At 39.0% G+C, this 21,385-nt stretch overlaps 2 protein-coding genes and 1 pseudogene across 2 annotated transcripts; all 3 read right to left on the minus strand.

Annotated features, from left to right (window-relative positions):
* Nucleotides 1–297: 297 nt before the first annotated feature.
* On the minus strand, nt 298–1,893 carry LOC146486319 (QRFP-like peptide receptor; annotated as a pseudogene).
* Nucleotides 1,894–6,713: 4,820 nt separating this feature from the next.
* On the minus strand, nt 6,714–7,763 carry LOC146486320 (QRFP-like peptide receptor). The gene has a single exon (XM_085096525.1). It carries the CDS (start codon nt 7,761–7,763, stop codon nt 6,714–6,716), a length of 1,050 nt encoding a protein of 349 aa, XP_084952651.1.
* Nucleotides 7,764–19,945: 12,182 nt separating this feature from the next.
* On the minus strand, nt 19,946–20,995 carry LOC146486321 (QRFP-like peptide receptor). The gene has a single exon (XM_085096535.1). It carries the CDS (start codon nt 20,993–20,995, stop codon nt 19,946–19,948), a length of 1,050 nt encoding a protein of 349 aa, XP_084952661.1.
* Nucleotides 20,996–21,385: the final 390 nt, after the last annotated feature.

The raw sequence follows: 21,385 nt of genomic DNA on the forward strand, positions 1-21,385 counted from the left end.
ATTTAATTTGCGTTGTAAGTTTACTTTTACTTTTATTAAATTTTCAATCAAGTTTTAGCATTTAAATTTTAATTTGAAAAATAGCTCTAAAAAATAAACTCAGAGAAAAATTTCAACGTTTCCGTAGTTCACTGTTAACTGAGAAACTGCCTGGCAATGAAATGGACCCATCAGAGCTCGCTGAGTGTGATCAATCTGAAAACCTGAGACTCAGTATCTTTGATCTGTGAGAAAAGCCTTTTCCAGATGTTAGGCATTGTTACAAAGATTATTCCTGAATAAGTCTGAGTAGAGAAATATATTCAATGAAATGGTTGCTTTTATTTCCAACCATGGTTGGTTCGAACCACAAGACTAATAGTAACGGCGCCAGTTCAAATATAAATAATTTTACTTCACACGGATGAACTTACTTTAGCGCTAAACAAGCTAAGAATGCTTTTTACAACATCAACTGTTATAAATGTGCGCCAGTCTCGGAAGGAAGTTGAATAACAATACTGTAAAATTAAATGAATAATTTATTATTCAGAAGCGCACATATCACAAATATTTCACAAAAGGCAGATAGCATGCTGCTCTTCCCAAAAGGCTGAAAAAGAAACAATAAAATTTGCATACATTATTTCACCAATTATCGAAAGAGAAAATGATTCAATTCGGAATCGTTTCCAGACGGCTATGACCTGAAAGCTATGTTATGGCTCTTTTAAAATAGTCGAATTGCTAGAGATTCCAATTTGACAACTATTTACAGAATCCCAAGAAAAACCACCGAAAATCATTTTTTTTCCGAAGAGCAACAATTGTTTTTCTTTCACTGGACCCTAGAAAAAAATTCGTGAACGATTCAACATGAATTGAAACTTGTTCACTTTAATGTTCGTAGGCCCATGTCGTACATCGTCGCTTGGCTCTCTGGTTGGGAATCCCGACATTTTAGAAGATTCCAAAGGCTCTGACGATATCTTTCATTCAGAAGAAAATATATCCATGGATTAAGCGATGGGTTGGAGTAACATATAAACTTGACTGCAATTTTCAAATGGTCTATTCCACAAGGAATGTTTTCCTGCCACGCAAAAAGGTGTAACAATCCAGTGATATCTATAGGAAGTATACACATAACAAATAAAACTATGATGGCCAGAATTTTCTTAATGATCTTAGTGTCTTCTTTTCGCCTTTGCTTTCTGAATGAGGACACTGTTTTCCAAACATGAGTGAATATAAAACCGTAATGACTGCCAAGGGGATGACAATTAAGATAACTGATATCGCCACAAAGTAGATTCTTTGAGCTTGTAGACTGTCAAACGCAGGTTCCCAGCTGAAGATGCAGTATCGTATGTTGTTGACTTGTTTGAAAAGCAATGTGTAAAAGTAAGTGCCGTGTAGACCCATAGCTATTAACCATATTAGTGGAATAAGGACTCGTCTCCGTCTTGGTGTAATGATGGGTTCTCGATATGGCTGAATCACTCCAGCATACCTATCTACAGCGATGACCAAGACACTTTGAATAGATACAGCGGTGGAAATGTCTTGGAAGAAATAGACAAGTTTGCATAGAATGACTCCAGCAGTCCCGTCAATCAGCCATCTTTGCATGCCGGTGAAGATTTGCGCGAGCTCTCGCGGAACGGCGAATGCCGATACCATTAAATCTGAGATGGCCATATTTGCGATTAGCAAGTTGGTAGTCGTTTGCATGTGTTCGTATCTGGCAACGATGGCGATGAGTGCAGTATTTCCGAGCAGTGAAATCAGCATAATGATAGAGTAACAAGCTGCTTTGACCACTTTTATATCCATAGGCTCATCTTTTGTGAATGGCATGCATTTAACTCCAGTTGAGTTTCGGTTCGTTGAATTCTCAAGCAAATCATCCATGGTACTACTCCAACAGCATTAAACGGAGGTATCGAGTTGACTTTCCTAGAACTGAAATAAAAACAAATTGTTGTTTAACGAAAAGCATGCAAGTCTGTGTATTAAAAAATCTTTTAAAATTTCATTAATAATTGATAAGCCCATTGACCATATGGTCGATAAAACATCACGTGCAGTGGTTTTAAAACCCGATAAAACCTCCTTCTTATTAGTACGTACTGTTTAATTTTTTTCTCGTATGCTACTTGCCAACGTTCACAAAAGTCATCATTGTTATGAACTCCGTAGTTAACTAACTTGCATAAAAGGATCTTATGCTCTATCGTGTCGAAAGCCTTCTTTAAAGTCAACGGAAATTACGTACTCCATTGATGAAACCATTATCTATATTGACAGACCAGCTGTTGGTATCTTCCAGCAAAGTTGTTAGTGTACTATGCAGAGATCTGAAGCCAGATTGACAATTAGCGAAAAGATCTCGCTCTTTTTTGTTGTTCTCCAGCAGATAAGGAGATACTAGAAACAAGATTGGTGTGACAAGCTATTATCTAAACCACGCAAACTAGATTTGAAACGTCGTACTCGTACTCGATCTCGTGCTTGTAGTCGAATCTTAAGGTCACTAAATTAAAAGCTACGACGATGGCAACCGCGACGACAACATCTCAAAATAATATATAGGTTTGACGAGGAAAAACAATCACTCTGCACGTGCGTTTTAAGTTTTGGTACAGTTTTCTTGCTGCAAAACAACAACGTGAATGAACCAAATTCAAGGTTTTGTGGAAAACTAAAGCACACGACGATTAATTTTTCATTCCGCCCTTGTTTAACTTGAACGCCACTCCTACCAAGTTGGATCCTGGGCAGATTGTGTTTTTGTACAAGTTGAACAAGTTGAAATTCGTTGGCGTTGCCGCCACACTGACCGATTCACTAAGCCCCCCTAGGCTTGGAAACAAAGAAAATTAATAAGGGGAGCCCAGGCCTCTCGCGCCCAAGGCCTGTCTTGTTTCCCTTCAGGTGGGAAGGGGTGGGTAAGGCAGCTGCAGATTTCTTGTTTTTTTAAGGAAGGATCATCAATGATACTCTGTCGGGGGTTTACGTGTTGACGTTGTTTTCTTGGGGAGCTGTTTTATTGGGGTATTTTGTTTTAAAGTCTAGTTTGTTAGGGCTAATATAGAAAGGTTTTACTGCACTGCAAAAAGGGGTTACCTTTTCTGTCAAAAATTCTATATAAAAGAATAAGGGTTTGGGTTTCGGGGCGGAGCCTCCTTGAAAAAAAAAATTATGTTGAGTGTCTGTCGCCCCCCACCCCCACCTCCCTTCTCGCTGTCTCGCTGCAGTCAACTGTCATATTTAACAATTACTCTACCAGCGTGCGTTGGATACGAGATGATACTCGTATCGAACAAGCGCGAATAGCAAAACTGTTTTATTAAAAACAACACGAACGAATCCCTATATCTTGCAAATTTTGGGGATATTTTCTTTTTCAAATATGCGTACTCTTACCGTATTTGCGTGGTATTTATACCCAGCCGCTAAACCAATCAAACATGTGGAAGGCCCTTTTTATGATAAGCTACTTTTTAATAACAACCAATTAGTCCGGAAAGTGTTCTTCAACAAACGATAAGTGAACTAGCAGGTGTTTGTCATTGTAATATTTTCAGAACTGTCTTATTTCTTGGTCTTGGTAATGCCATAGATTGTTAAGAGCTGTTGTTATGGTTTTATACCCTTATATCGAGGTATCAAGGCCAGTGTACCTATTTATTTTATTACACAATGTCTTATTGTCTAGTTAACGATCACTCACAGCTTTCTTATTCATTAACCAGCCGACATGAATGAATTGCAAGCACACCGAAGAATGAATAAATTAGCACGTACATAGGTATAATTGCCAGTTATAGTCCTTTTGCAGAAGACCCCAATGGTTTAAAACAAACAACAATAAAAGAAATGCAAAACGCTGGTCTGCGAATGCATGTATTCAAAAGTAAATTGTTTTCACAACAAGTTTTCAGCATTGTCAGTGTCCCTTCTAAAATCTAAACGAACCCAGAGTCGGCAAGCTTCGCTCTCGTTACACTCAACTATTCGGCTCGTTGTTTCTACAGATAGGCCTGTTTGTTGAGTTGTAAACCTTCCGTAATAGACCGTTTTGTCTGGTTACGTTTGTTTTCATGTATTCTTTTTGAAAAGCTTATCTTATCACTATTTCATCTTACCCTTGCTTTAAATATTGTAAACGATCGTTCCGCCGGGTTTCCGCTTATCTTCCTCGGTCCCTAATAAAGGCAACGAAGATTACTTGAACAACAAAACTGTCCTAATGTGTCTGACACGAGTTGCCTTACTTCTTTTATCTTCCAGCAGTAAAGAATCGGGTTGAGAGACGAATTTAAGTAAAGAAGACTTCCTGTAGATGCCCAAACGATTTCCGCTCTTACACCAGTCCATCCATTCACTCTGATTATTATGATGGAAACTAAAAAGGGAACATAACAAACAACCAATGCCAACTGCACCCACGCTATGCTAGAAACCGTCTTTTTGCATTTTCCGATATTCTGTGGTGTCATTCCTTGCTGAGTTTGGCGGTCTTGCACCTTAGCTTGGTGCTGCTGCAATGTGAGAATTATCTTCGTGTAACAGAATATCGAGATAGATAAAAAGACGACTGAAAGCACAACTGCTATAGCGAAGAAGATATGTAACAAATGAATCCAAAAGAAGTAAATAAATCCAACTGATATCCCAGCTAGCCAAATACAAACAGTGAGTGCACGAGTTCGCCTCAGTGTTACGACGTTTTTGTATCTGAGTCCCAACTTCAGGGCGAGAAGCCTGTCAACACTGATGGCGGTCGAGGTCGCGATCGACGTTCCGCAAAGAAAAAACACTTGAACCATAATTTATTTGAATAATCTGTTGAATGGAGTTGAAGTTGAAGTTGATCTTTATGCCGCCAGCATTCAGCAGGAGGATGACAAAGAGCGGTTGTGATATGAGACCAATTAAAAGATCAGTTGCTGCCAGACATTGAAATAACAGTTTTGTCGGTGGATGAATAGAAGATGCTTTGTGAAGAGCAATAAGGATCAGAACATTACCCAGAGACGCAATGATGGAAAGAAAAACGTTCAAAGTAGCGTAAGATACAGCTACTCCAGATGGAATTATGTTTGCTTGTCTCAGCGTGCTCGTAAAGTTCCTATTTTCAGTCCAATTCGCCATTTTTGGTTGTTTCCTAAACGGCTTGAAATCAGAAAACGCAGTTGGTTCACTGACAAACGCATTGGGTTTTAATGAGACCAGTCGTTGTTTAATTTTTTGTTAGATGTAGTGCCCTTCAGGTTACAAGCCAGCTTTCGAGGTGACTACACTGCAAAAAACAAAGTTTTACCAGCGTATTTGCTTAAATATACCCATTTTAACCTGTCAGCTGTTTCAACAGCGCGTCTGTGAGTCTGTAGGTTATCGCAATTAAAATGTAGGCATTCATTGGGCACAATTTGGCAGTATTTGTGTAGCCACATTACGTTCTTTTTCAATTGGCAACATTCACACGGTCATAAATTAAAAAATTATAATTATACGTAAACAGCAATAATTTTTTCAGCGAAATGGTTCTTGTTATTCAACACTCCAAAATATTTCCACCATTCGGCTCTGGTAGTTCATCCGGCGAAAAGAGCGCTGCAACTCAAATAACAGCTACATTCGCCATTTTTTAGTGCCGCAATCGTCAAACTCGTTCGCAGGGCCCTCTCTCTCCCTCCCTCGAAGAGAAAGGAACCTGGGAACAAGGTTGTGTTATTATTTTATTGGCATAAGATATTAGCAAGACCAGTTGCCCTTTTTAAAAAAGTGTAGCTAGCTTAAGAATAATGCGAACAACACGACAAACAGAAAACTGAAATAAAAGAAGTTGTCAGTCACAGCAAATTTATTTCCTCTCACCCCACAGAATGTGGTGTTAGTCGCGGGTGTTTTAGCATTTTAATTTTAATTAGTAAAATAGCTCAAAAAAATAAACTGAGAGAAAAATTTCAACGTTTCCGTAGTTCACTGTTAAGTGAGAAACTGCTTGGCAATGAAATGAACCCATCAGAGCTCGCTGAGTGATCAATCTGAAACCTGAGACTCAGTATCTTTGATCTGTGAGAAAAGCCTTTTCCAGATGTTAGGCATTGTTACAAAGATTATTCCTGAATAAGTCTGAGTAGAGAAATAAATTCAATGAAATGTTTGCTTTTATTTACCAGCATGGTTGGTTCGTACCACAAGACTAATAGTAACGGCGCCAGTTCAAATATAAATAATTTTACTTTATATGGATGAACTTACTTTAGCGCTAAACAAGCTAAGGATGCTTTTTACAAGATCAACTGTTATAAATGTGCGCCAGTTTCGGGAGGAAGTTGAATAACAATACTGTACAATTAAATGAGTGATTTATCATTCAGAAGTGCACATATCACAAATATCTCACAAAAGGCAGATAGCATGCTGCTCTTCCCAAAACACTGAAAAAGAAACAATAAAATTTGCTACATTATTTCACCAATTATCAAAGGAGAAAATTAATTTGATTCGGAATCCTTTCCAGACGGATTTGACCTGAAAGCTATGTTATGGCTCTTTTAAAATGGTCGAATTGCTAGTGATTCGAATTTGACAACTGTTCACGGAATCCCAAGAAAAACCACCGTAAATCATTTTTTTTTTGCCGAAGAGTAACCATTGTTTTACTTTCACTCAACCCTACAAATAAATTCGTGATCGATTCAACATGAATTGAAACTTGTTCACTTTAATGTTCGTAGGGCCATGTCGTACACCGTCGCTTTGCTCTCTGGTTGGGAATCCCGACATTTTAGAAGATTCCAAAGGCTCTGACGATATCTTTCATTCAGAAGAAAATAAATGCATGGATTAAGCGATGCGTTGGAGTAAAATATGAACTTGACTGCAAAGCTCCAATGGTCTATTCCACAAGGAATGTTTTCCTGCCACGCAAAAAGGTGTAACAATCCAGTGATATCTATAGGAAGTATACACATAACAAATAAAACTATGATGGCCAGAATTTTCTTAATGATCTTAGTGTCTTCTTTTCGCCTTTGCCTTCTGGATGAGGACACTGTTTTCCAAAGTGATCTCCGTTTTATTATAGACCTGAACATGAGTGAATATAAAACCGTAATGACTGCCAAGGGGATGACAATTAAGATAACTGATATCGCCACGAAGTAGATTCTTTGAGCTTGTAGACTGTCAAACGCGGGTTCCCAGCTGAAGATGCAGTATTGTATGTTATTGACTTGTTTGAGACGCAATGTGTAAAAGTAAGTGCCGTGTAGACCCATAGCTATTAACCATATTAGTGGAATAAGGACTCGTCTCCGTCTTCGTGTAATGATGGGGTCTCGATATGGCTGAACCACTCCAGCATACCTATCTACAGTAATGACCAAGATACTTTGAATAGACACAGCGGTAGAAATGTCTTGGAAGAAATAAACAAGTTTGCATAGAATGACTCCAGCAGTCCCGTCAATCAGCCATCTTTGCACGCCGGTGAAGATTTGCGCGAGCTCTCGCGGAACGGCGAATGCCGATACCATTAAATCTGATATGGCCATATTTGCGATTAGCAAGTTGGTAGTCGTTTGCATGTGTTTGTATCTGGCAACGATGGCGATGAGTGCAGAATTTCCGAGCAGTGAAATCAGCATAATGATAGAGTAACAAGCTGCTTTGATCAGTTTTATATCCATAGGCTCATCTTTTGTGAATGGCATGCATTTAACTCCAGTTGAGTTTGGGTTCGTTGAATTCTCAAGCGAATCATCCATGGTACTACTCCAACAGCATTAAACGGAGCTATCGAGTTGACTTTCCTAGAACTGAAATAAAAAGAAAATTGTTGTTTAACGAGAAGCATGCAAGTCTGTGTATTAAAAAATCTTTTAAAATCTCATTAATAATTGATAAGCCCATTGACCATATGGTCGATAAAACATCACGTGGAGTGGTTTTAAAACCCGATAAAACCTCCTTCTTATTGGTATGCGGTGTTTAAATTTTTTTTTCTCGTATGCTAATTGCCAACTTAACGTTCACAAAAGTCATCATTGTTATGAACTCCGTAGTTAACTAACTTGCATAAAAGGATCTTATGCTCTATCGTGTCGAAAGCCTTCTTTAAGTCAACGGAAATTACTCCATTGATGAAACCATTATCTATATTGACAGACGAGGTGTTGGTAGCTTCTAGCAAAGTTGTTAGTGTACTATGCAGAGATCTGAAGCCAGATTGACAATTAGCTAAAAGAAAAAGATCTCGCTATTTTTGTTGTTCTCCAGCAGATAAGGAGATACTAGAAACAAGATTGGTGTGACAAGCTATTATCTAAACCACGCAAACTAGATTTGAAACGTCGTACTCGTACTCAATCTCGTGCTCGTAGTCGAATCTTAGGATCACTAATTTAAAAGCTACGACGATGGCAACCGCGATGACAACATCTCAAAATAATAGGTTTGACGAGGAAAAACAATCACTCTGCACGTGCGTTTTAAGTTTTGGTACATTTCTCTAGCTGCAAAACGACGACGTGAATGGACCAAATTCAAGGTTTTGTGGAAAACTAGAGCACACGATGATTAATTTTTCATTCCGTTCTTGTTTAACTTGAACGCCACTCCTACCAAGTTGGATCCTGGGCAGATCGCGTTTTTGTACAAGTTGAACAAGTTAAAATTCGTTGGCGTTCCCGCCCCACTGACCGATTCACTAAGCCCCCCTAGGCTTGGAAACAAAGAAAATTAATAAGGGGTGCCCAGGCCTCTCGCGCCCAGGGCCTGTCTTGTTTCCCTTCAGGTGGGAAAGGGTGGGTAAGGCAGCTGCAGATTTGTTGTTTTTCCAAGGAAGGATCATCAATAATACTCTGTCGGGGGTTTACGTGTTGACGTTGTTTTCTTGGGGAGCTGTTTTATGGGGGTATTTTGTTTTAAAGTCTAGTTTGTTTTCGCTAAGATAGAAAGGTTTTGCAGCACTGCAAAAAGGGTTACCTTTTCTGTCAAAAATGTTATATAAAAGGATAAGGGTTTGGATTTCGGGGTGGAGCATCCCTGAAAAAAAAAATTATGCTAAGTGTCTCTCTCTCCCCCACCCTCACCCCCCTTTTCGCTGTCTTGCTGGAGTCAGCTGTCATATTTAACAATTACTCTACCAGCGTGCGTTGGATACGAGATGATACTTGTATCACACAAGCGCGAATGCATAACTGTGTTATTAAAAACAACACGAACGAATCCCTATATCTTGCTTATTTTGGTGATATTTTCTTTTTCAAATGTGCGTACTCTTACCGTATTTGCACTGTATTTATACCATGGCCGCTATACCAATCAAACATGTGGAATTCTCTTTTTATGATAAGCTACTTTTTAATAACAACCAATTAGTTCGGAAAGTGTTCTTCAAACAAACGTTAAGTGAACTACCAGGTGTTTGTTATTGTAATATTCTCAGAACTGCTTCATTTCTTGATAATGCCATAGATTGCTAAGAGCTGTTGTTATGTTTTTATACCCTTACATCGAGGTATCAAGGCCACTGTACCTATTTATTTTATTACACAATGTCTTATTGTCTAGTTAACGATCACTCACAGCTTTTTTATTCATTAACCAGCCGACATGAATGAATTGCAAACACACCGAAGAATGAATAAATTAGCACGTACTTACCTATAATTGCGTTATAGTCCTTTTACAGAAGATCACAATGGTTTCAAATCAGAAAACGCAGTTGGTTCACTGCCAAACGAAATGGGTTTTAATGGGACTAGTCGTTCTTTAATTTTTGTTACATGTAGTGCCCTTCAGGTTACAAGCCAGCTTTCGAGGTGACTACACTTCGAAAACAGAGTTTCACCAGCGTACTTGCTTAAATATACCCATTTTAACCCGTCAGCTGTTTCAACAGCGCGTTTGTGAGTCTTAGGTTATCGCAATTAAAATGTGGGCATTCATTGGGTTCAATTTGGCAGTATTTATGTAGCCACATTACGTTTTTTCCAATTGGCAACATTCACGCGGTCATATATTAAAAAAAATTCTAAATATACGTAAACAGCAATAATTACTCGGGCCGTAAGGCAGCACGAGTTAAGTTTTCGGTCGCGTTATCAAATTATTTTTTTTATTTTTTGGGTCGCGATGCATGGGCCGAGAGATGAGACTTCTTGCCACTAGTTAAGTTCTCGGTCTCGTTTTTTGTACTCGGGCGGCACGAGTTACGTTTTCGGCCGCGTTATCAAATTCTTCGCGTTCTTTGTACTCGGGCCGTGAGGAGTTAAGTAATCGGTGAAAGGGAGGGGAGGGTCCCGATCTCCCTCATTTTTTTCGCTTCTTTAGCTCCCCCTCCCTTTCCCCGATGTATTCTGCGAGTTGCTATTCTTTCGAATCAAAACATTTGTCGTCGGTTGTGAAACGTTCGTGAACGGTTTCCCTTAGCGCCGAGAGGGTTCTGGAGTCGTTAGAACAAAAAAGTGATGGCAATGATAGCATATCAAGTGGCGAAGAAAGCAAAAATGTAAGGATTAAAGCCCGTGGATATAGTATAAGAGAAGAGGAGGTAGCTTGAACGTGGTGCATTCGGTTTCGTCTGATTGGCAAATTAGCGAGGGTGACAGTTTTGCAAGAAATCATGAGCCTTTGGAAGGTTTGTCGCACGAGCAGCACTCGAATGAATTTAACTCCGCGCAAGATGATGTAGATGGAGGGCATGTAAAACGCAAATGGGAAATCAAAACAGAAACGTATAATGACGTTTTGCAGCTTTCTTCGGGACCTTCGCAAGATGCTGCAGAATGCTCAGAAAATTCAAAGAATTCCAAAGATTCTAATGCAGACCTCAAAAAAAAAAAAAAAATAGACCGTTTCTGACTTAGTGAACGCTTGGAATAATAGGACAGCAGAGGTGCTCGATGTTTAGGTGAATAGGATCCATTAACCCGTTTTAACTTTCAAAGGTCATCTTTAAGAAATGCCGAAATCCACGTTTGAGAAAACTGCTGCTCTTTAGCTTTTATTTTAATGTCCACGCCTTAGGTTTTCATCCAGAGACTTACAAGTTCAAACTACGCATAATAACATCAACATAGCCCCAAAAGAAAGTACCGCTGAATAGCTTTGATTTTGGTGACCACAATTAGACTTAATTTTCCAATTTGACTTTATAGAGATGTAATCGGTGACGCGATTGCTATGGTGTCACACTCAGTCCTGCGATGGCAATTCTTGTGTTTGATTCCTCCGCCGGAAAATTCCTGAACCTTTATGGGTTATCGCGCGGAGCATTTTTATTCGAAACACCAAACAAGTTCAGAAAAATTGCCGGGCTAAGGAATACATCACGCATGACAAATTATGCGAACGTACTTGCAATTTTGTCATCAGTTTTTGAATTGTTCAAGAAGGAAACCGTTTTGTCGCCAAACTTCTTGAATTTGTGCCCTAGAGCTCACAGAGCTTGGTTTGGCTAAATCATGTTTTATATCGTTGATACATCGGAGTCAAAGAATTTGAGCTTATATTGATAAGTTGATATTAGAGTGTTTATGTCAGTGTATGCTAAATAAAGGAGATTTAAAAATTGTCAATTGTACAGAAATTTTTATCCATCGTCGACAAATGCTTCCTCAAGAACCACCCATTAAACAAGATCTTCAACAGACACACACTAAAACTCAGCTCAGTACTCATGCATGCCAAACATGAAAACCATCGATTTTGGGGAGGTAGCGATGCTGGAAGTTATCACAGCTAAAAGATCGTACGCTTGCGTACCACGCAGTCAAATATGGCCCGAGTATAAGCTGATAACAGCTTCTTGTTTTTTCAGCGAGATGGTTATTGTTATTTGAGACTCCAAAATATTTCCACCGTTGGGCTCTGGTAGTTCGGCTCTGGTGAGGAAAGAGCGCTGCGACTCAAATAACGGCTGCGTTCACCATTTTTGGTACCGCAATTGTCAAACTAGTTCCCAGGGCCCACTCTCTTCCTCCCTCGAAGAGAGAGGGCCCTGGGAACAAGGTTGTGCAATTATTTCACTGGCATAAGATATTAGCAAGACCAGTCGCTATAGAGTAGCTAGCTTAAGAATAATGCGAACAATACGACGTATAGAAAACTTAAATAATGGAAGCCGTCAGTCACAGCAAGGTAAATAAATAATGACAGGCCATTCACAGATCCCGCAAACGTGTTGCATGAATCTTATTGCTTTTCCACATGTAGTGTTAAAGAGATTAACTACAGATTGGCTTTAACCAGTACATGTCTTAACGAACTGCCTCTCTTATAAGAAATAACTGGAGGTTCTTTAAACATTTCTTTAAGTTTAGGTTGTGATTCTATAAGATGCCATTTCTCCATTAGAATCTGTTTAAGGTTAGGCACAGATGGGTTGTATTGCGTTACAAAGGGCAATTTTTCTTTTTGCACTCTTGCGTTTTCTTTGAGAGCTTTCTTTCTGTCAGAGAATTTGACTTCCGAGAGTGTTTTTTCTATAAAGTTGTTCAGGTAGCCTCTCGCTCGAAGGCGTAATTTGAATATTCTTATGTTTTCTACAAGAGTCTCCTCTAAAGAGTTAGTTCTTAGTAGTCTCAGGTTTTCACCTTTCACGAAGTCTTTTTTGACTCCAGGTGGGTGACAGGATTTAAAGTGCGTGTACTGGAATGTTTCAGTAGGCTTAAAATAAGTACGTGTGTCAAGGATAGATTTTTTTTCAAACCGTGCTCCTTTGTAGATGCATGTATAAAGGAAGATGATTTCTTTATCAGAAATATCAGCAGTGAATTTTATTGTAGGATGATAGTTATTTGCATGCTCAATGAAGTTGTTAATTTCCTCTCTATTAGTGTCCCATAGGGAAAACATGTCATCGATATATCTCTTCCATACCAACGGCTTTGCACTGTGCTGATCGATAATTGCCTCTCAATCTTAGCCATGAAAATATTAGCAAAAGAGACTGCTGTTTTAGTCCCCATAGCCGTACCATGGGTCTTGAGAGTTTTTTTCCATTAAATTGGAAAGAATTTTCTTGTAATATAAGTCTCGGCATTTCTTTAAGATAATGTGTTGGTATAGGGGGAGTTGCCGTATAGAATGTGTCATATGCATGGCATATGGTCGTGATACTTTCTTCTTGTGGTATATTTTTATATAGACTTGTAACATCCATTGAGACAACGATTGCATTTTGTGGAACTCTCGTTCCTTCAATGAAGTTAATAAACCGTGTTGTATCTTTAATGTATGACTGCTGTTCTTTCATTATTGGTTGAAGAAAACTGTCAACAAAAGCTGAAATTTTTCGTACAGCGAACAACAAGTCGTAAATTCGAAGACGTAGAACTTTCTGCAACTTACATTTTCTGCTTAAGTATCCGAACAGAAACAAACGTATCCTTAAAAGGGTACAAAACGACCTGGAAACAAAGGACACAACAGGGGGGGCTGGCAGCTACCTTTGATCTTGCCGCTTTTCGGAAAGTGATGATCGCCCCAGTAAAGAAATCTGTCAATCATTCGAAAACCGTAACGAGCATGCGCGAAATGCGAAGGATTCATGTTATTTTGTCTGTGGGCGACTCGACGGTGGAAAACGCATTCGCATTAAGTCATTGTTACTTCACTGTTAGCATGTTATTTTGCGGTAGTACGAAGTTTGAACACTGCGATTAATCAAGACCGCTGGAATGAGGTGCCAGCTTTGTTTTAGGTTAGTAGAGTCGTCAGCAATGAAATTGCGAGCGACATGTTTTCAGCGAGTGTATGTGGTGAAGGATATGATTTGTAATATAGCGAACGATTATTGTTTTCGTCGTCTCAGGAAGATATTGTACGTCGACAAAATAGTAGAGTTCAATTTCGATTCTTGTTCAGTTCTGAAGAAACAAGAAGCCACGCAGTGTTTCACGACTGTCATCGCGAAAGCCCAGAATGTAAGCTTATTTCTCAAGATCGGCTTGGAACTTTAATGTAAGCTTATTAAAAGTATTTGTCCCACATTTTATGCGTACCAACTGTTGAAAGCGTCGTTACGAATGAAACAGCATGCTTATTTTATGGAATTCTCCCTCTGTTTAAATGTTGCGTGACGATAGTTATTCCTGTAAGTTTAATTTTAATGCACAAATTGTTTTTTTAAAAATGCATACACAAGGAAAACGGCTTGAGTCCTGAAGAAATTTTTAGATAAGAAAATTTTGCAACTGGAAAGGGTAGCTGATAAAGATCTCAGAAGAAAATTGCTCAACATTATTGTGAATAGAGCTACCAGGTTTGTATGGGCGGTTGCAACGGTGTTTGTCTCTTGTCTGTATGGGGAGATTAACTTACGTGAAAAGACATTCAGGTCCTTATTCTCTCCTGCAAAAAATTGGGAAGTTGAGTTCAGTAGCACCGGGTGAAAAATGTACTGGTACGCTGAGATCTTGCAGAAACCACATGCATGTGCAGAAACCTTGGAAGGTACATGTAAATATTATTGTATTACCTGTCACCCTTTACAATACAGATGTCCATGAACACCTGTATCGGTATGGTGGCTTTCCCCCATTGGTGGGTGCCAAAATGTGGCCGCTGGGAATACACCCTAAAACCCAACTGCAAGGGAGATACAGTACCAAATAGATCCCGGGATGGTAAATCAACCATGGTTTCTCTATGTATTGAACAGCCATTTCAAAGAAGACAATCTAAATTATCACCCCTTGATTACTGAAGTGTTTCTAGCAACTTGAGGATTAACCCAGCTGACCACATTACTCTGCAGTATAATTATGTCATCAAATCATGACAATATACATCAGAACTGTAACATATTGCAATACTGTTTAATTGGTACATATTGTGTGACATAGTCAAGTGTAATAAGCATATTGTAAATTATGCAATTACTGCACATTTTCACACACTTGCAGAGTGTAATGACTGGCTGGAGTATTGCTGCGCCCTGCCTCTTTTATGTTCTAGTTCTCACCCCAGAGGTATGACAGACAAAATCTAAATTAATGAAAGATAACTTCACCTCTTTAAAATGATGAGATTTATTACTAAGCATACATAATGAATTCAAAAGTCAATATTTGTGGCTCACTTGGCAAAGTTGAAGAGCAAAATGCTGCTAACATCACCTCTCAACTGCTCACCATTTAGAAGAGATAAGAGAAAAAAATCTGTTGTTGAGAGTATGACAGTAACATTTTAAATCTAGCAAAACACAAAATTAGATCACCAGAACCTCCACAGTTTGTTGATTCCCAGTGGGTAGTTGCTGTAAAGGGAGGAGATTCTACAGTGTACTTAAATGAAAAAATCTATAGGGAAGGTAACGATAAAGTGGAATGGAAGAAGTCTTACTGGTCTAGCCCTGTGAACTATGTGGGTCAGCTAGTCGTTGGTTACAGTGTTTTCGTTTTTCGCTGCAGAATTTGCATCCGTGATCCCTCTTGATGACCAAACTTCAGGTAAAAGAGAGACCGAAACTTTCCTTTGATGTTTGGACGTCGAATAGCCAAATTGTTTGCCAATCCGCACAGACGCGCCTTCACATAAAATCGCCGCCATGTTTGTTTATCAAAAAATCGGTACTTAGTCTCGCTCGGCCAAATTTCTTAACTGGGGCGATCATGCAAACTCGGATCCAGGCCTCGCTGCCGACCCCCCCTGGGACACAACAATTAAAGTATTTTGCTTAAGGACGGTGCCTACTATTGCTACTGCGCATACGTTCTGCGCATCGCGAGATACTCGGGTTCCTATGGGTGGTGCCTACTAATACAGGAACATTTTTGCGCGGTTTAAAACTATGCGGATAAAGCAGAACTTACCAAATGCCTTTGGTGTCTCTAAGGAAAAATGCATTTTTCAGAGAAAATTAAGCTTCAATTTGGGATTAAATCCCATACATTGCTTTATATTTTGGCACTTTTTAGAGATATTGTTGCTTAATTATCTCTGAAAAATGCGTGGTTACCCCCAATTTTCTTTTTGGATTCCAATAGGCCTTGCTAAGATCTGCTTTTCCCGCATAGTCATTAACCGCACAAAAATACTTCGGTATTAGTAGGCACTCTCCTTAAATGTTCTCGTTCTCGTTCATTTCTTACGCATACTTCGCGTAAACTTATAAAAAAGACCCTTCAGTTTGATTATTAAAAGGACAAAGTGGTTTATGTAAAAAGATTACGAAGGTTGAGTGACTGACTTGTGTTTTCATCCAACAGAAACCAATATAACTCGTCTTTTTTCTTTTCTATGACAGAGTATAGACATGTGTGACTTAACTCGACAAACAACAAAGCCGTCTTAATGTGTTTCCCACGAGTTGACTCACTTCTTTTATCTTCCAGAAGTAAAGAATCACAGATTTAAAGACAAGTTTCGAAATGGAAACTACTTGAAGAGAACCAAAAGATACCCTCGCTTATTCCCTTGGACTTGTGGCAAAGAATATGGACAAAGAAGAAAGAAAACGCAGAAGACATCCCTGAAAAGATTGCCAGTACTTTGAAAAGTGTTGATCCAGCTTCTTTTCCAAACGTCTTCACCATCCTACAGATTCTTGCAACAATCCCTGTTACATCTTGTTCCTGTGAGAGAGCAATATCTTGCCTTCGCAATCTGAAGAATTATCTAAGGGGCACAATGGGAGAAGAGAGATTGAATGGCTTGGCAATTATGCATGCTCATAGGGACATTCCCTTAGATTTGGATGAAATCATTGACTTATTTGCTTCTCTTCATCCCAGACAAATGAGAATGACCAACATTTTATGCAGTGATGACTAAGAACGTCCACTTTGCCCTGCAACTTTCCTTTACTTTGAACTTAAACCTAACTCTGGTAAACTGAAACACCTATGATATGTTGAACATTATTTTTACAAAATGTTTTTTAGTAAGTGTTGGCCAAGAAAAGTTGCTAAATTATGTGGATTTCAAGCACATTTTTAAACTTGTTTTGATCCTAAATATATTTACAAATATGCACCAGATTGCATTACAGAGCATCCAAGTTTCAAAAATTTTCTGGGGAAGCATGCCCCCAGACCCCCCTAGCGAGCTCAGGGCTACGCCCTTCCATTTCAAGTCTCATGGAAAACTTAATTTTGGTGGAAACTAGTCACGAAAATTGCTGGATCCACCCCTGTTTACGATTACAATGGAATAAAGCACGGAACATGACAAACGATCAATATCAGCCATGCTATGTTAGAAACTGTCGTCTTGTAGCGAGCTGTAGTGTTGCGCGGATTCACCCCTCCGAACGACAACTGCCAAAAAGACGAAGATTACGGAACCAATAAACACTTGACTTATCTCCATACTTAAAAATCTTATGGAGCACTTTACGAAGCGGCTAGAGTTCACATCACAGAAAAAAAGTTGCCTGTAGTGTTCTGCTAAGTTGGCCGGATTCAGCTCACTTCATAGTTTAGTGGCCCAGGGCTACTGTTCAAATGTTGAGTTGTTCAATGCCAAATACGAGCAAAGACGTTTGCGCAACGAAAACCCACAGCTTCGTTATATTTTAGCCCCTTTACGGTTAGTTTTAAAGGTATTAGTTTTTGTCTAGGTGGTTTCGTTTGGTTGTTTCAGGCTTTAGTTCATGCCCACAAAACACGCTATTTTGCTCTAAAAATCGAGGGCTGCTGTGCTACTAGTTCCTCGGGCTTGCCGATGTCAAAGAAAAATCTTTAACCTCGTGGTATTTGAATACCCTGAGCTGTGGAATTTGTCCCATCTTTTTAAATGATGGCCCACGTTCTTTGGCTAAAATATCACAAATCATGTCTTTATATCTACTTGATTAGCAAAGACTGAACTTTTGGAAAGGGTCAGTGATATTCGATCGGAACATTAAGCTCATCATAGCTGTCAAACGGGACATATTCTCTTGTGCCAACACGACTATAGTTTTCTCGCTTTTGACTTACTTCGGAACTCATTTTCTGAACAATGATCTCTTCTCGGTTGAAATCATTCACTATATTATCCGTTTTAGTCCTTTTCGCCCTCTGCTTGTTCGCAAACTCCCTCCACTGCGCCATATTCGCTACCACATGTTTTTCAGATCAAAACGCCACTCGCAGGGAATCATTGTATTGATAGCCGTGGGCCAAGGGGAAAATAAGAATTGTTTTTACATTTCACTTGGATTTTATTTAATGTTTGTTTTGCGAAAACAATGCAATTCGTTTCCATTCTATGGTAGTTTTTGAAACGCATTTGATTTTAATTTCAATTTTTAGTTACTGAAATTAAGTTGCGTTGTAAGTTTACTTTTACTTTTATTAAATTTTCAATCAAGTTTTAGCATTTTAATTTTAATTTGAAATATAGCCCTAAAAACAAACCCAGAGAAAAATTTCAACGTTTCCGTACTTCACTGTTAACTGAGAAACTGCCTGGCAATGAAATGAACCCATCAGAGCTCGCTGAGTGTGATTAATCTGAAAACTTGAGACTCAGTATTTTTGATCTGTGAGAAAAGCACACTGTTACAGAGGTTATTCCTGAATAATGCTGTGTTTACACTTGGACACTTACCGGGGTAATCATTTACTGAAAAAACCTTGGTACATTTGTACATTGTTTATACTGGCTCAAATAACCGAGGTAAACCTGTCATCAATCACGATCACGATCAAATCGAAATGGCGGCAAATTCTAAAATCCATGCATAAAATGCCCGCGTTTATAAGAGAAGCTGTGGCTCTTGTAGTCCTTGCGTTTCATTTTGTTTTTCTTGAGCTGCAAACTTAAGTCTCAAGATTTCAGCGGCTTTTACTTTTGCAGCACCTTAAGAAGTCGAGGCGAAAGCGATTTATTTTGTTTCAAATTGCTCTTCAAAAGACAAGGCGCGCTAGCCGTGCCTGGTCATGGCCGAGAAACCAATTTTGGTTTGAAACCCTTTTGAACGGAAATTTCGTTGAAGATTGGTGGAAAGAGAACTTCAGGATATCTAGACGTTCGTTTGATTACATTGTCCGAGTGGTTGCTCCGGATTTGGCAAACAAATTAGCAATGCATTGATGTTAACTTTACCTCTCGAGTTGTTCGTCGTCGTGAGGGATTAATGTCTTTGTCTTTTGCCATGACTCGTAGGTAGATAAAAAACAAACGTGAAAGTGAAGTTGCGAAAACATGATCGAATGAGACTGACGCAATCTGGACACCACGGAATGCGAAATACTATGCGACCGCAAAGCTGATATATCTGTCATCTGGACCTTGGATACCGACGTTAACCATACCTGATCACAGGGCTAATCATGTTGGCATTTACATACGCAAAATATTTACATAGGTAAGTAAACTCCAATACCTCGGTAAAACACTCAAGTGTAAACACAGCATGAGTTTGAGTAGAGAAATAAATTCAATAAAATGGTTGCTTTTTATTTACCAGCATGGTTGGTTCGAAACACAAGACTAATAGTAACAGCGCCAGTTCAAATATAAATAATTTTGCTTCAAACGGATGAACTTACGTGAGCGCTAAACAAGGTAAGGATGCTTTTTACAAGATCAACTGTTATAAATGTGCGCCAGTCTCGGAAGGAAGTTGAATAACAATACTGTACAATTAAATGAGTGATTTATCATTCAGAAACGCAAATATCTCAAATATCTCACAAAAGGTACCTAGCATGCTGCTCTTCCCAAAAGGTTAAAAAGGAGACAATAAAATTTGCATACATTATTTCACCAATTATCGAAGGAGAAAATTAATTTGATTCGGAATCCTTTCCAGACGGATATGACCTGAAAGCTATGTTATGGCTCTTTAAAAATGGTCGAATTGCTAGTGATTCGAATTTGACAACTGTTCACAGAATTCCAAGAAAAACCGCCGTAAATATAATTCTTTGGCCGAAGAGTAACCATTGTTTTACTTTCACTCGACCCTACAAATAAATTCGTGAACGATTCAACATGAATTGAAACTTGTTCACTTTAATGTTCGTAGGGCCATGTCGTGCATCGTCGCTTGGCTCTCTGGTTGGGAATCCCGACATTTTAAAAGATTCCAAAGGCTCTGACGATATCTTTCATTTAGAAGAAAATAAACGCATGGATTAAGCGATGCGTTGGAGTAAAATAAGAACTTGACTGCAAAGCTCCAATGGTCTATTCCACAAGGAATTTTTTCCTGCCACGCAAAAAGGTGTAACAATCCAGTGATATCTATAGGAAGTATACACATAACAAATAAAACTATGATGGCCAGGATTTTCTTAATGATCTTAGTGTCTTCTTTTCGCCTTTGCCTTCTGAATGAGGACACTGTTTTCCAAAATGATCTCTGTTTTAGTATAGACCTGAACATGAGTGAATATAAAACCGTAATGACCGCCAAGGGGATGACAATTAAGATAACTGATATCGCCACGAAGTAGATTCTTTGAGCTTGTAGACTGTCAAACGCAGGTTCCCAGCTGAAGATGCAGTATCGTATGTTATTGACTTGTTTGAGACGCAATGTGTAAAGGTAAGTGCTGTGTAGACCCATAGCTATTAACCATATTAATGGCATAAGGACTCGTCTCCGCCTTGGTGTAATGATGGGGTCTCGATATGGCTGAACCACTCCAGTATACCTATCTACAGTGATGACCAAGATACTTTGAATCGATACAGCGGTGGAAATGTCTTGAAAGAAATAAACAAGTTTGTATAGAATGACTCCAGCAGTCCCGTCAATCAGCCATCTTTGTACGCCGGTGAAGATTTGCGCGAGCTCTCGCGGAACGGCGAATGCCGATACCATTAAATCTGAGATGGCCATATTTGCGATTAGCAAGTTGGTAGTCGTTTGCATGTGTTTGTATCTGGCAACGATGGCGATGAGTGCAGAATTTCCGAGCAGTGAAATCAGCATTATGATAGAGTAACAAGCTGCTTTGACCACTTTTATATCCATAGGCTCATCTTTTGTGAATGGCATGCATTTGGCTCCAGTGGGGTTTAGGTTCGTTGAATTCTCAAGCGAATTATCCATGGTACTACTCCAACAGCATTAAACGGAGCTATGGAGTTCACTTTCCTAGAACTAAAATTAAAAAAATTGTTGTTTAACGAGAAGCATACAAGTCTGTGTATTAAAAAATCGTTCAAAACCTAATTAATGCTTTATAAGCCCATTGACCTATCAAATGGTCGATAAAACATCACGTGCAGTGGTTTTAAAACCCAATAAGACCTCCTCCTTATTAGTATGCGGTGTTTAAATGTTTTCCTCGTATGCTATTATTGCACAATGTCTTACTGTGTAGTTAATGATCACTCACAGCTTTTTTATTCATTAACCAGCCGTCATGAATGAATTTCAAGCACACCGAATGATGAATAATTTAGCACGTACTTAGCTATAATTCGATTATAGTCCTTT

Source organism: Pavona decussata, unplaced genomic scaffold (genome assembly GCF_977016875.1).
Source record: "Pavona decussata unplaced genomic scaffold, jaPavDecu1.1 SCAFFOLD_21, whole genome shotgun sequence".
Lineage (NCBI taxonomy): Eukaryota > Metazoa > Cnidaria > Anthozoa > Scleractinia > Agariciidae > Pavona > Pavona decussata.